Source organism: Apodemus sylvaticus, chromosome 11 (genome assembly GCF_947179515.1).
Source record: "Apodemus sylvaticus chromosome 11, mApoSyl1.1, whole genome shotgun sequence".
Lineage (NCBI taxonomy): Eukaryota > Metazoa > Chordata > Mammalia > Rodentia > Muridae > Apodemus > Apodemus sylvaticus.
Window position 1 is genome coordinate 98,484,940 of NC_067482.1, and position 12,017 is coordinate 98,496,956.

At 37.5% G+C, this 12,017-nt stretch overlaps 1 protein-coding gene across 6 annotated transcripts in view; it reads left to right on the plus strand.

Annotated features, from left to right (window-relative positions):
- Positions 1 to 12,017, plus strand: part of Usp34 (ubiquitin specific peptidase 34) — a 183,499-nt gene that overhangs the window by 147,482 nt on the left and 24,000 nt on the right. For all 6 annotated transcript variants that reach the window (XR_007980309.1, XM_052199754.1, XM_052199758.1 and 3 more), the window contains 7 exons: positions 621 to 772; positions 3,893 to 3,941; positions 4,028 to 4,132; positions 4,212 to 4,256; positions 5,207 to 5,311; positions 6,607 to 6,754; positions 10,480 to 11,114. Coding sequence is in view for 5 of the 6 variants with exons in the window: in XM_052199754.1 (XP_052055714.1) it covers positions 621 to 772; positions 3,893 to 3,941; positions 4,028 to 4,132; positions 4,212 to 4,256; positions 5,207 to 5,311; positions 6,607 to 6,754; positions 10,480 to 11,114 (1,239 nt within the window). In the remaining variant the exon portion in view is untranslated. The remainder of the gene's footprint in view (positions 1 to 620; positions 773 to 3,892; positions 3,942 to 4,027; positions 4,133 to 4,211; positions 4,257 to 5,206; positions 5,312 to 6,606; positions 6,755 to 10,479; positions 11,115 to 12,017) is intronic.

The following is a 12,017-nucleotide window of genomic DNA, read 5'->3' on the forward strand; positions in this document are numbered from 1 at the left end:
TTTTGTTTTTGTTTTTTGTTTTTTGTTTTTTGTGTCTCAATTATCCAAAGAGCTTGATTCCAGTAAAACAAAAGTTAGTGAAGTGTCTGTCTTAATTAGGGTTTTACTGCTGTGAACAGACACCATGACCAAGGCAACTCTTATAAAAAGACAACATTTAATTGGGGCTGGCTTACAGGTTCAGAGATTTGGTCCGTTATCATCAAGGTAAAAACATGGCAACATCCAGGCAGGCATGGCACTGGAGGAGCTGAGAGCCCTACTTCTTCGCCTGAAGGTAGCTAGGAGAAGACTGGCTTCCAGGCACTTAGGATAAGGTAGCCTACACCTACTCCAACAAGGCTACACCTCCCTATAGTGCCACTCCCTGGGCCAAGCATATACAAACCATCACAGGGTCTATCTAATATAAGTGCTTTTGAGAACTGTATTGTTCCTCCTGCTTACCTAAAACTGTCCTGATTGTCACTCAGGCTGTGTCAGGTTAAGGTCTAATCTTGGAATGATTTTACCTAGGTACATGCACCTGCCGTGTTTTTCTGATAGTTATACTAAAACAAGTTAGCTGTTATATGCAATTAAAACTAATCACACATTAAAATCAATTTTGTTCTGATTAGCCTCAAGTTGAAGTATTGTCAGAGGAAGAAGGGGAAGAAGAGGAGGAGGAAGAAGACATCCTGTCTCTGGCAGAAGAGAAGTACAGACCTGCCGCCCTTGAAAAGATGATAGCTTTAGTTGCTCTTTTGGTTGAACAGTCTCGCTCAGAAAGGTGAAATGTTTCAACATTCAAAATGCTTACAGCGTGTTTGGCTTTATTTTTTATACATAATTGTTCTATCACTATTCGGTTTTTATTACATAAATCTTTTAAAATAATAATATCACTTCAACTCTTGTGGCTCACGAATTTCAGTCCTTTCTATCTAACTCGTCTGAGTCGTGCTAGAAGCAATTATTGAAGAAATCTAAGTAAAGTGTCTGGCAAAATTAAATGGACATTCATTCTTTACCCCAGCAACTATACTTCCAGGGATCTGCCCCCAGAACAGAAAGATATTTATTGAGAGGTAATTACTACAATACCATTTCTAGTATCCAAAAGTTGGAGACAGCCAAATAAATGTTCTTCAGAATGGGACTAATCGTTGACAAATTAAGGGATCGATTCAGTCCCTAGTAGTTGTCTGTCTGCCTGTTTGTTTGTTTGGGTTTTTTTTTTTTTTTTTTAATGAAATGTGGAATTCATCTGTGTTACCATATAGAAATCCTTATTATACACACACATCCTCCCTTTTCCTCTTCTCCTTTCAAAAGACAAGGTAGAGAAGATTGTATATATTTGCAACTTTTAGGCAAAGGGAAGATAAGAAAGAGAATGTATGTGTATATAGCCAATCTTCATTATGCATTTCCTGTTTACAAAGTCACATACTTGCTCAATTTATCTGTAATGCTAAAAAGTCAATGCCTGAGGAGCTTTCACAGTTATTATCCACAGATAATATTATCTGTATTCAAAATGTTGAAAAAATGGAGTTTTGTGGCACATGCTTTCCCAGCTGAGGTCAAACAAGGCAGTGATCTGCTGTCTTGTGTTGCATTTCATGTTGTAAACAAATGTACTTTCTATGATGTATGCCACATTTAAAAATATTTGTGCTTTTCCTTTGGTTATGTCACTGTTTAAATGGTTCCTAAGAATAGTACTGAAGTGCTGTTTAGTGTTCTTGAGCTTAAGAAAGGCTGTGATGTCCCTCAGAGTGGAAATGAATATAGTAAATACATTTCATTCAGGCGTGAGTTTCAATGCTGTTTGGCTGTAAGTTCAATTTTAATTAATTAGTCATATATATTAACTAAGGTGTCATTAAGCAGAAACACCTGTAAAATATGGTAATGTATTATTACTCAGCTGATAAATATGTTTCAACATGTCCACAGGGTCCTAGTTCTGTGTTTTATTTCCATAGCAATGATGATTTGGTTTTTGGTAATTCATCGTACCATTTTATCAAATGTGACTACTCAGATGTCCAGAATTAGCTATAAATCAAATCATCAGTTACTAATACGGTCTTGAGAGAGAACAAGGCCGAGGGCACAGAAGTGGAAGCTTGGCAAAACCAAATGTTTTTGTTTTGTAGTTTTAGGTTTTGAATCCTGTAAATGTTTTGTATAATTGTAAGTATATAAGAAGCAGTATTTTAAAGTCAAAGTGGAGGTGATACAGCACTGCAGAGGAATTAAAGAACATGTTAACTGTCAGTTTTCAACAGGATGTACACGGAGGAGAAGAATAATTGCAAAATTATTTTAAGCTGTCTTGATAATCGTGTTGTTACTAATATAATTAGAATTATTCTGGAGGTATTATGTGTTCAGGTACTGGGCAAGTGAGTGAGATTCTTGGAATGGTTTTATTTATTTGTTTGTTTGTTTATTTATTTATTTATTTTGTTTTTGAGAAGCACAGAGACTAAACAGACTATTCTGGGGTTCATGTTTAAAGGACTCAACAGTGTACTTTAGGAGTTTCTGTTGCTTTTGTGTTGGACAAGGTACACATCAAAAGTAAGAATAACTGTGCTGGAATGTAAAACACATCGAGATGCTTACACTGATAATCTCAGAATGGTACCAGAAAAGAAAACTTGAAAAACTTGTTGGCAACGTTTGAAATATGCTGAGACATGAAATATTTCTTTTGAAAACTGATAAAAGGAAATGGTGTACAGATATGTTTATCTTACTGCAAGAAATAAACGTTCATGGCAACCGAGTGGCGAATGATACATCGATAACAGATGTTTCAACTAATCAATGAGCAAGGAGTGTTGGGATTAGAAATCACTCTCTGTGACCCTAAATGAGGTCACGCTTCCAAGGTCGTCACTGGTGGGACCCTTCTATGTGTGTCTCCCTGAGGAGAGGTCACAGCACAACCTACAAAATAGCCTTGATTAAAAAGTGAAGCCTAAATCTGATCAAGTCTTTAGATCTGTCTACTATTTTACAGGAACAGAGGAATGTGCTTAAAACAACAACATCAGGATTCATTTAGCAAAACATATATATTGGAATTGCTACAGGACAAACAAGCTGCTTTCTTCAAAGGATAAATTGCAGTAAAGTTCCAAGGGAAACAATAGATTAAGCACATTAAAAGGACATTAAAAGCAATTGTAACAGAAGACTTTGATTCAGACCCAGATTGAAGCAAATTGACTATAAAAATTTTTTAGACACTGTAGGAAATTTGTACACTAATAATGTAAGATAGAAAACATTTGTTTCCTTACTTTAGGTATGAATAATGGTACTGTGGTTATAGTTTTTGAAATTTACCTGGGATGTATTGAGATTTATGGATTAAATGGTAAAAACAATCAAACACTTGGAATTTGCCTCACCATAATGCATATTGAATGACTGGTGGTAAAAGTAAAACAGGATTAGCTATACTTTGGGTGAATTTGAACTTGAGTGATGGGATACTTGACACTCCCCTATATTTTAAAAAATACCTGATTTTTATATGTTAAACGGATTTCCTTTAAATTATACAGTAAAATTAATATTTCTTGGAATTTCTGAAAAAATAGCTATCAAAATAAAACTAGACCCATTTTAGCATTTAATGTATTAATTTTATTGATTTAATGAAATGGAAATAAGGTAGACTAGGCGTTCCATGGTCCAGTCTTGGAAAAGTGCCTGAGATGCTTAGCGAGGAAATGCAGTCCCCAGCCCTCCCTCCCCTCCCTCCCCAGCTTCATGGCGGCAGTTGCTGTGTTGTCATAGGCTTGGCAGGTTCATGCATGTCGTGCTGTTGATAGCTGGAAGCTAGTGCACATGGAAAAGATTTATTCCCACTAATATTTTCTTTTAGGCATTTGACATTGTCACAGACTGACATGGCTGCATTGACAGGAGGAAAGGTAATACCTTTACTGAGATTAAACAATTTAGCCATTCTAAAAAATGATATAGTAGTTCTTAAATGAACAACTTGTGTTTTTAACAGGGATTTCCCTTCTTATTTCAACATATTCGTGATGGCATCAATATAAGACAAACTTGTAATCTAATTTTTAGCCTGTGTCGGTACAACAATCGACTTGCAGAACATGTAAGTACTCAAAGGAATCTTCACCTTTTTTTCATAATTTTAAAAATAATATTCTAAAATCCTCCTTTTTCTGTTTCAGATTGTATCTATGCTTTTCACTTCAATAGCAAAGTTGACCCCTGAGGTATGTGTTTGCTGATAGGTATATAATCCTAACTAACAGTTAATTCTCTTTTTATTGCAAATATAGTTTTCCAACTTAATATGAATATATGCTTGTAAATTCTATATACCAGAGTGCTACTTATATGCCATACTTTGATGCTGTTTGGTTTAAAGCATGTATCAGAAATTATGCAGAACTCTTTGTATGTGGAGGGTAAATGGAGGTCGGAGTATATGCACGTCTGTATTAGATAGAAGCCATTTAGCAATCGTAGGACTCAGGAGGGAGACAAAGGCCATTCTGGTCTTCATAGTGAGTTTCAGCCAGGGCTACGCAGAGAGACACTTATCTCATCCTCCACCCAAAAGAAAGGAAAAATCATTTTTCATAAAATAGAAGCATACAATTTCTTTAGTACATGTTAAAAAATCAAAGTAAGTGATTTTGGGGGGATCAGAAATTGCAAAAGCAATAATACAACGTATGTTCAGTAAAACATACTTGTTTTATTGCCATAAGTTACTGATTTTTTTTTCTATTAGGCAGGAAAAATGAATACCAGAGATTGCTTTTACAGCATTGAACTGTAGCAAATAACATGCTGTGTAATTGAAAAATGCTATGGGAATAGGTAGTGTTTCTATTACAAAACAATATAAATAAATGAGATCACACATCTGTTAATTTAGCCATCAAGCACTGAGAGAATGTTTCAAAATATAAAGAACATTTAGTTGTCGATTTATAAACAAAAATTTTGAATTTTTTGCTAAGTTCATTTGACACCCCCCCCCCAAAGTATTCAATGTTGCTTCTATGTAATTGGTTGTATGTTCTGACAGTAGTTTCATGGTAGTTGAAGTAGGGAGGAATGCTGTCTAAGCGCTGCAGCTCAGATTTTCATCAGAGCAGATTTAAATGAGTCTAATAGAGGCGTGTCTCAGTAAAGATGTGTGTGTGTTTTACAGGCAGCCAATCCTTTCTTTAAATTGTTGACCATGCTAATGGAATTTGCTGGCGGACCTCCAGGAATGCCTCCCTTTGCGTCTTACATTCTGCAAAGGGTATGGGAGGTAAGGCTTGAAGGACACGTTCCAGTCTTTACCTGTGTGTGTGTGTTGCTTTCTTTAATTTTTCTTCCTTTCTCTTTATATTAAGGGCAAGATTACTTATAGCAAAATAAAGCATAGCAAACTTGAGTGGAAGGTTCAGATACCTCCCCTCCCCCTACTCTCATGGAGTCTACTTTCTTACACAGCTTCCACCATATTATATTTCTCTTCTTTCTTGAATCAATGGCTTCGAATAGTAGGAAGTTGTCATAAAGAATAATTTTCCTCAAGGAAAATTCAATAAAGCAACTAGAATTCCTAGAAATATAAACCAGGTGTTTGTTAGCAGTTGACAAAGATAGTAGAAGAAACACCAAAACCTCTTGTTCTGGAGTCATGGCTGTGCTAACAAATTTTTGTTGTGATTGGAAAAGCTCAAGACCCAGGCTAAGAATACCTTTGCCAAAGGGCCAAGTGCTGCCGTCACACATTCCTTTGAGACAGTTCACCTGTGCTGTTGTTACCTGACGGCCATTCATACCACAGTAAATGATAAGCTTGTGCAAATCAAATGACAGAGTCTGGCCTACAGTCCAGAGATCACTAACCACTACCCTCCCATGAGGAGAATCTCCACAGCAGTCCACTGACATTCTCATCTTCTCAGTGAGGAGAAGACAGATGAGAAACTCTAGAAAATTAATGAGGTTTTTTTTCTTACCTGTAAGAGCTGGGGATAAAATTCAGAATTTAGTTTATGTTATTCAACTGTTCTATCACTGAGCCATATCGCCAACCAAGATACGTTTAAATAATAATTTAACAAGTCCATTGGAATCTCGTTTTCATCCTGCATTATTTTAAACTTTGTAAACAAACTAGAAACAGATTTTTCTGAGCTTTTCTTGCTACTTATAAGTAAATATATTCAGTATAGTAGGAAAACATGGGCAAAACTTTGGTGAAGACTCTAGTTTAAAGGGAAAAAAATATGGGCTAGAGAAATAACCCCAGTAGTTTAGAGCATTTGTTGCTCTTGGAGAGGACCCAGGTTCAAATCCTAGCACCTATGCACCCACATGGTAGCTGAGAGCCATTCCTATAACTCTAGTTTCAGGGTAGCTGACAACCTCTTCTAACTTCTTTAGGAGCAGGCACACATGTGGGACACATTTATGCATATAGCAAAATCCTTACACAAAACTAATAAAGAAAAAGTTAATAAATAAATACTTAATGGCATATACCAAAAGAAAGTAAGAATCAAATTCTCATTCAGTTTACTGCATGTCATATTTTTGTCATTTTATTTACAGGTTATTGAATACAATCCTTCTCAGTGTCTGGACTGGTTGGCAGTGCAGACACCCCGAAATAAGCTGGCACACAGCTGGGTCCTCCAGAATATGGAAAATTGGGTCGAGCGGTTTCTTTTGGCACACAATTACCCTAGAGTCAGGACTTGTAAGTCAAATGTTTAAAATTTAGTTCACTATTCATTGCTCAAAATTTTAGGATTGTTTCTGTTTGTTGGTTCAATTTTTAGGGCTTTGGGAGAGTGGGGATAACCCATTGATAATGCCTGTTATTATGTAAAGCTCTAAGAGGTGTCAGAAAAGACCAGGAGTGTGTGTGTTTTAATACTTGAAAATCTTGACATTGAGTATCTATGATATTTTAAGTTTTACTAAAGAAAGTAAAAGATGAGAAATTTCTTTCTTAAAAGTAATTCTTGATTCCAGGACAGCCAGAGCTATGTAGTAAGACCCTGAGTTGAAAAACAAACAATAAAATTAACTCTTGAGAACATTAAGATTAAAATAGTAATTAAGACATTTCATGGATATAATTATGAAAGTTAAATAATATACTACATCTTTTGTGATTAAGCCATTGGGGAATGAACCGACATTCTTAGAAGACAAGTGGACATACAGAAAAAAGACATTGCATGAGACAGGAAATTGTTTGTTAATAAACATAATGTATTTACTTTTTTATAGTTCAAACAAATGAAAGTCAAAATTAATTTTTAGAATGTCATCAGTCAATGACATGCTGTTTCTCCACTGAGAGGACTTTACCTCAGTGACAAACAGCTAGTATACATATGTTGTTTTCTAAACATCATTTCCCAATAAAATACAGATTCTGTGAGAAAAGACAGATTTTAAGGACAGGCAATAATCAGAATAAACTGGTACTTTAAGGAACTGTGTGTGCCTTAAAGTGAAGAACTACTAAAATTGCTGAGTGCTGTGCCTGTGTCAGAGGCAGATCATTGCGAAAGCCTAAGCAATTCCCATAAGAAGTTCTATACTGCTCTGCGTTTGAACCCAGAGTATAAAATTACACTGATGCCCAGGACTCAGGGGTGTTCACAGCACCCCTGTGACTCTACTGTGCATGCTTATGGCCTTGGCTGGCATGTGGCCCCAACTGGTCCACAGACAGAAATGCAAGCAGCACACCATTCAACAAATGAGGATAAACAGGTTGTAAGGAGACTACCGAGTTGTTTGTGCATGCTCCTCGAGAGGTGGACCCTACTCCTCCGTGAGAGGCGCTCGGTGACACTGAGAGTGAGGAGGCAGGGCCACCAGCTGCGTGCTCAAGGGTAACAGCAGAAAGCGCACTTGACGAGTGTGCTCCCGGCATGTTCCAGTCTCGGTTCTTCTAAACTCCTAATTTCTGAGCCAAACCATCATAAACATCAAATAAACTCAGTTTGAGACATTCTTTGAACTGCCTGACCAGCACTCCTCACAACCATCAAAGTCTTGAACACAAGGAGTCTGAGAAACAGAAGAAGAGCGAAAGGAAATGTCATAGTTAAATGCCATGTGTCCAGGCAGGACGCTGGAACAAACAAAAAGCACCCATGGAACACAACTAGTGAAAAGTGTGGAGTAAACATTAATTTTGTGTTTGCCTTTGTTAGTTCCTTCTTCATAATAACCTAGCATAGTAACAGTAGCTGTTAGCTGTGTGGGTCTTGTGGGGATTGTGTGTTCTCCCTGTCTGAAGTCACAGGTTCATTGCGAGAACGATCTTTGAGGGGAGGTTACCCATGTATCCTCATGGCTCCTCTACCCAGGGTCGGCCCCTCTATACACATCTCACCCCACAGTCCCTTTTAAGGTTTAGCCAGATGTTACCCTGATGTTCATGATAGTACTGTGGAAATGACACCATAGCGATACTGAAATGTCACTCTCATAAAAAGGCCAAGGCCGTTTGTTCCAAGATCCTTTAGAAAACATGCTTCCTCCCTCTATGTCGGTAATGCCATTTCAGTACTTGTATATAAGTCTTTATTCAAAGTATCCAGTGACATTGCTTTAACCTGCTCAGTGAGGATTCTGGCGTGGGTAGATGTACCTGTGTCCCTGTAATCTCAGTGACAGGGGCAGAAGATTTACTCTTAAAATACCAGTTGAGCAACAGAGCAAATACCATGGCTCTTAACAAAAATAAAAATCCTTTAGATAGGAAGAAAATTGTTAGTTACCATTTTAAAATTTTATCAGTTAAAACTAGAAAAAGTGTTTTTAATATTAAGGTCTAAATATTTGAAAAGTTTGAATGTATTTTAAAGTAACAATTCACATAGCATAAATGAAAAATTAAAGGACTTATAAAAACTATAAAATAACAAACAACTGGATGTTATAAAACAAAAATTGACTTGCCAAGTATTTAAAATAGTTAAGGACTTGGGCAGGGCATGGAAGGGTACACTGTCAGTATGAGCCTTTGGGAATCAGAGGCAGGCAGAGGTCTAAACTCAAGGACACCCTGATTTACAGAGTGATTTCAGGCAGCCAGACGGCCACAGTGAGATCCTGTCTCAAACCAAAACATCATGGAAGGGACTGGAGAAAGGTCTCAGTAGTGCTCTTCCTGGGGTCCTGAGTTCAATTCTCAGCAACCACAAGCTGCTCACAATCTTCTGTAATGGGATCCGATGCCCTCTTCTGGTGTGCAGGTATACATGCAGACAGAGCATTCAGACATTTAGATATATTTTAGCCAGGTGTGGTAGTGCACGCCTTTAATCCCATCACTTGGGAAGTCGAGGCAGGTGGATTTCTCTGAGTTTGAAGCCAGCCTGGTCTTCCCAGTGAGTTCCAGGGCTGCCAGGGATACATGAAGAAACCCACTTTCGAAAAGCAGAAAACTAATCCCCCTCCTGCCTGCCCGCCAAAAAATCAAAGACGTATTCCATAGTAGTACAAGTATGAAACTTCCAAGTTTCATAGAATGAAACAAGACCTGGTATCCAGCTCAGGTTTAAACTTATGCAAATGGACTCGCCTAATAAGTTAGTAGTCGCTGAACAGTAATCATGAGCTTGATGGAGTGCCTTTAGAAGGTATTTCTGTTTTTTGACAAGGAGGAAGGGCTAACAGTTTTATTGAGAAACAGTTCCCCAAACCCCAAAGCAGGCAAGATTCTTGAGTGAGTTGCCTTATACTTTTAAAAGGCTTCTTAGCTGGTAGTGCCTTTAATCTCCCTCCAAAAAGGGATGGGACTCTCAAAAGTTAAATAATTCTGTTGGTGGCATATATATATGTGTGTGTATGTAATATTTTTCTTATATGTTTGTATATTTTTATCTATATAACTTGTGTATGTTATATGGCACTATCTTTAAATTATTACAAAATAATTTACTAGGATGTTTTGAAATAATATCTTACTTAAGACCTAAACAATTAAATGACTCAATGGTATCAAGTGCTTTTTGGTAGGCCTTTTTATTCTAAATGTTATTTTTCTCTTTATTGAATCATACTGTTTCTTCAGAAAAAAAAATTCTGAGGTGGGAAAATTCTACATTGTGGAAAAACTGAGCAGAATAGGCTTGAAAACTAGTTGTGATAGCCAGTGCCTGGGAGGAGAGAATTCTTCTGAGTTGAAGGCTAGCTTGTGTAGCAGTTTCCGTAGTGGCCATTATTGCTGCCACTTACGTACAGCAGTGGTAGAATGGAGGTTTCTACCCCTAACCCTGGGGGCATCTTTCTTCTGGACAAAAGGTAAATCAGAAGGATATTTAAGAGATTTCATGTCCCTTAATTTTTATTCACTTTTATTAATAAAGGGAAGAGTGGTTTTGTGATTAATAACTGCTCTTCAGTCTACTAAAATCATTCAAGGATCTGACAGTTTTGTTTTACATTTTATAGCTGCAGCTTATCTTCTGGTGTCCCTTATACCAAGCAATTCATTCCGCCAGATGTTCCGGTCAACAAGGTCTTTGCACATCCCAACCCGTGACCTTCCACTCAGTCCAGACACAACAGTAGTCCTACATCAGGTCTACAACGTGCTCCTTGGTTTGCTCTCAAGAGCCAAACTTTATGTTGATGCTGCTGTTCATGGCACTACAAAGCTAGTGCCCTATCTTAGCTTTATGACTTACTGTTTAATTTCCAAAACTGAGAAGCTGATGTTTTCCACATATTTCATGGATTTGTGGAACCTTTTCCAGCCTAAACTTTCTGAGCCAGCAATAGCTACAAATCACAATAAACAGGCTTTGCTTTCATTTTGGTACAATGTGTGTGCTGACTGTCCAGAGAATATCCGCCTTATTGTTCAAAACCCAGTGGTAACCAAGAACATTGCCTTCAATTACATCCTTGCTGACCATGATGATCAGGATGTGGTGCTTTTTAACCGCGGGATGCTGCCTGCCTACTATGGCATTCTGAGGCTCTGCTGTGAGCAATCACCTGCATTTACTCGACAGCTAGCTTCTCATCAGAACATCCAGTGGGCCTTTAAGAATCTTACACCACATGCCAGCCAATACCCTGGAGTAAGTATAGTTTATACTTTTAATATTTGTTTCCTGTATTTGGTTAGCAGTACATTTTCTTTCATTTAAGAAATGACAAAATATAGAATAGCGTAGCTTTACTCATTCACCTGTTTTGTCTTTCAGTGTGGGGACCCAGGCTCATGTTCACGCCAGGCATGTGCTTGGCAGCTGAGCTACAGTTCCCCTCCCAGCCTTCTTTTTCTTTTTCTAAATAGATATTTTTTTAATTTTATATGTATGGGTATTTTGTCTGTACAACACATATAATCCTGATGTCCACTGAGGCCAGAGAGGGGTAGAATTTGCTGGTACTGGCATTGTAGATGATCAGAAGCTACCATGGGGTGCTGGGAATCAAACCTAGTCCCCGTAACCTCTGTGCCATCTCTCCAGACCATCTCAACCATTTATAAGGATTTAAAATGTTTGCTTTCTTAGAAACCCTCATATAATGCATTATATAATCTACAAAATAAGTCACTATATTTTCTTAGGCTGATGTTAAAATTTTGTTACCAGAGGCACATATTGTATATTGTTTTCTTGTTTTAACTTTTGTTTGGCAATGCTGGGGAACAGACTCAGGGCCTTGGCCATCCTAAGCAAATACTGCCTACCCAAATTCATGTTCTGTAAATGCATCTTCACTGCATCCCTACTGAAAAGACCAAGACAACTTGATGGAGTATTATTTTATAATTCGGTATGCTCGAAACATGGCTCCACAGCCCCTCCAGCCACAGGGGATCTGTCTGATACATTGCCCTCCATGGAACTCCCACACATGCAGAAAGATGCACATAATTAAACATAATTTTAAATGTTAAGTAGATATTTGTTAACAAGTTTTGCATATCTTGCTAAGGTATGAGCTGCACAGTGTTTTATAGAAGTGTTCCA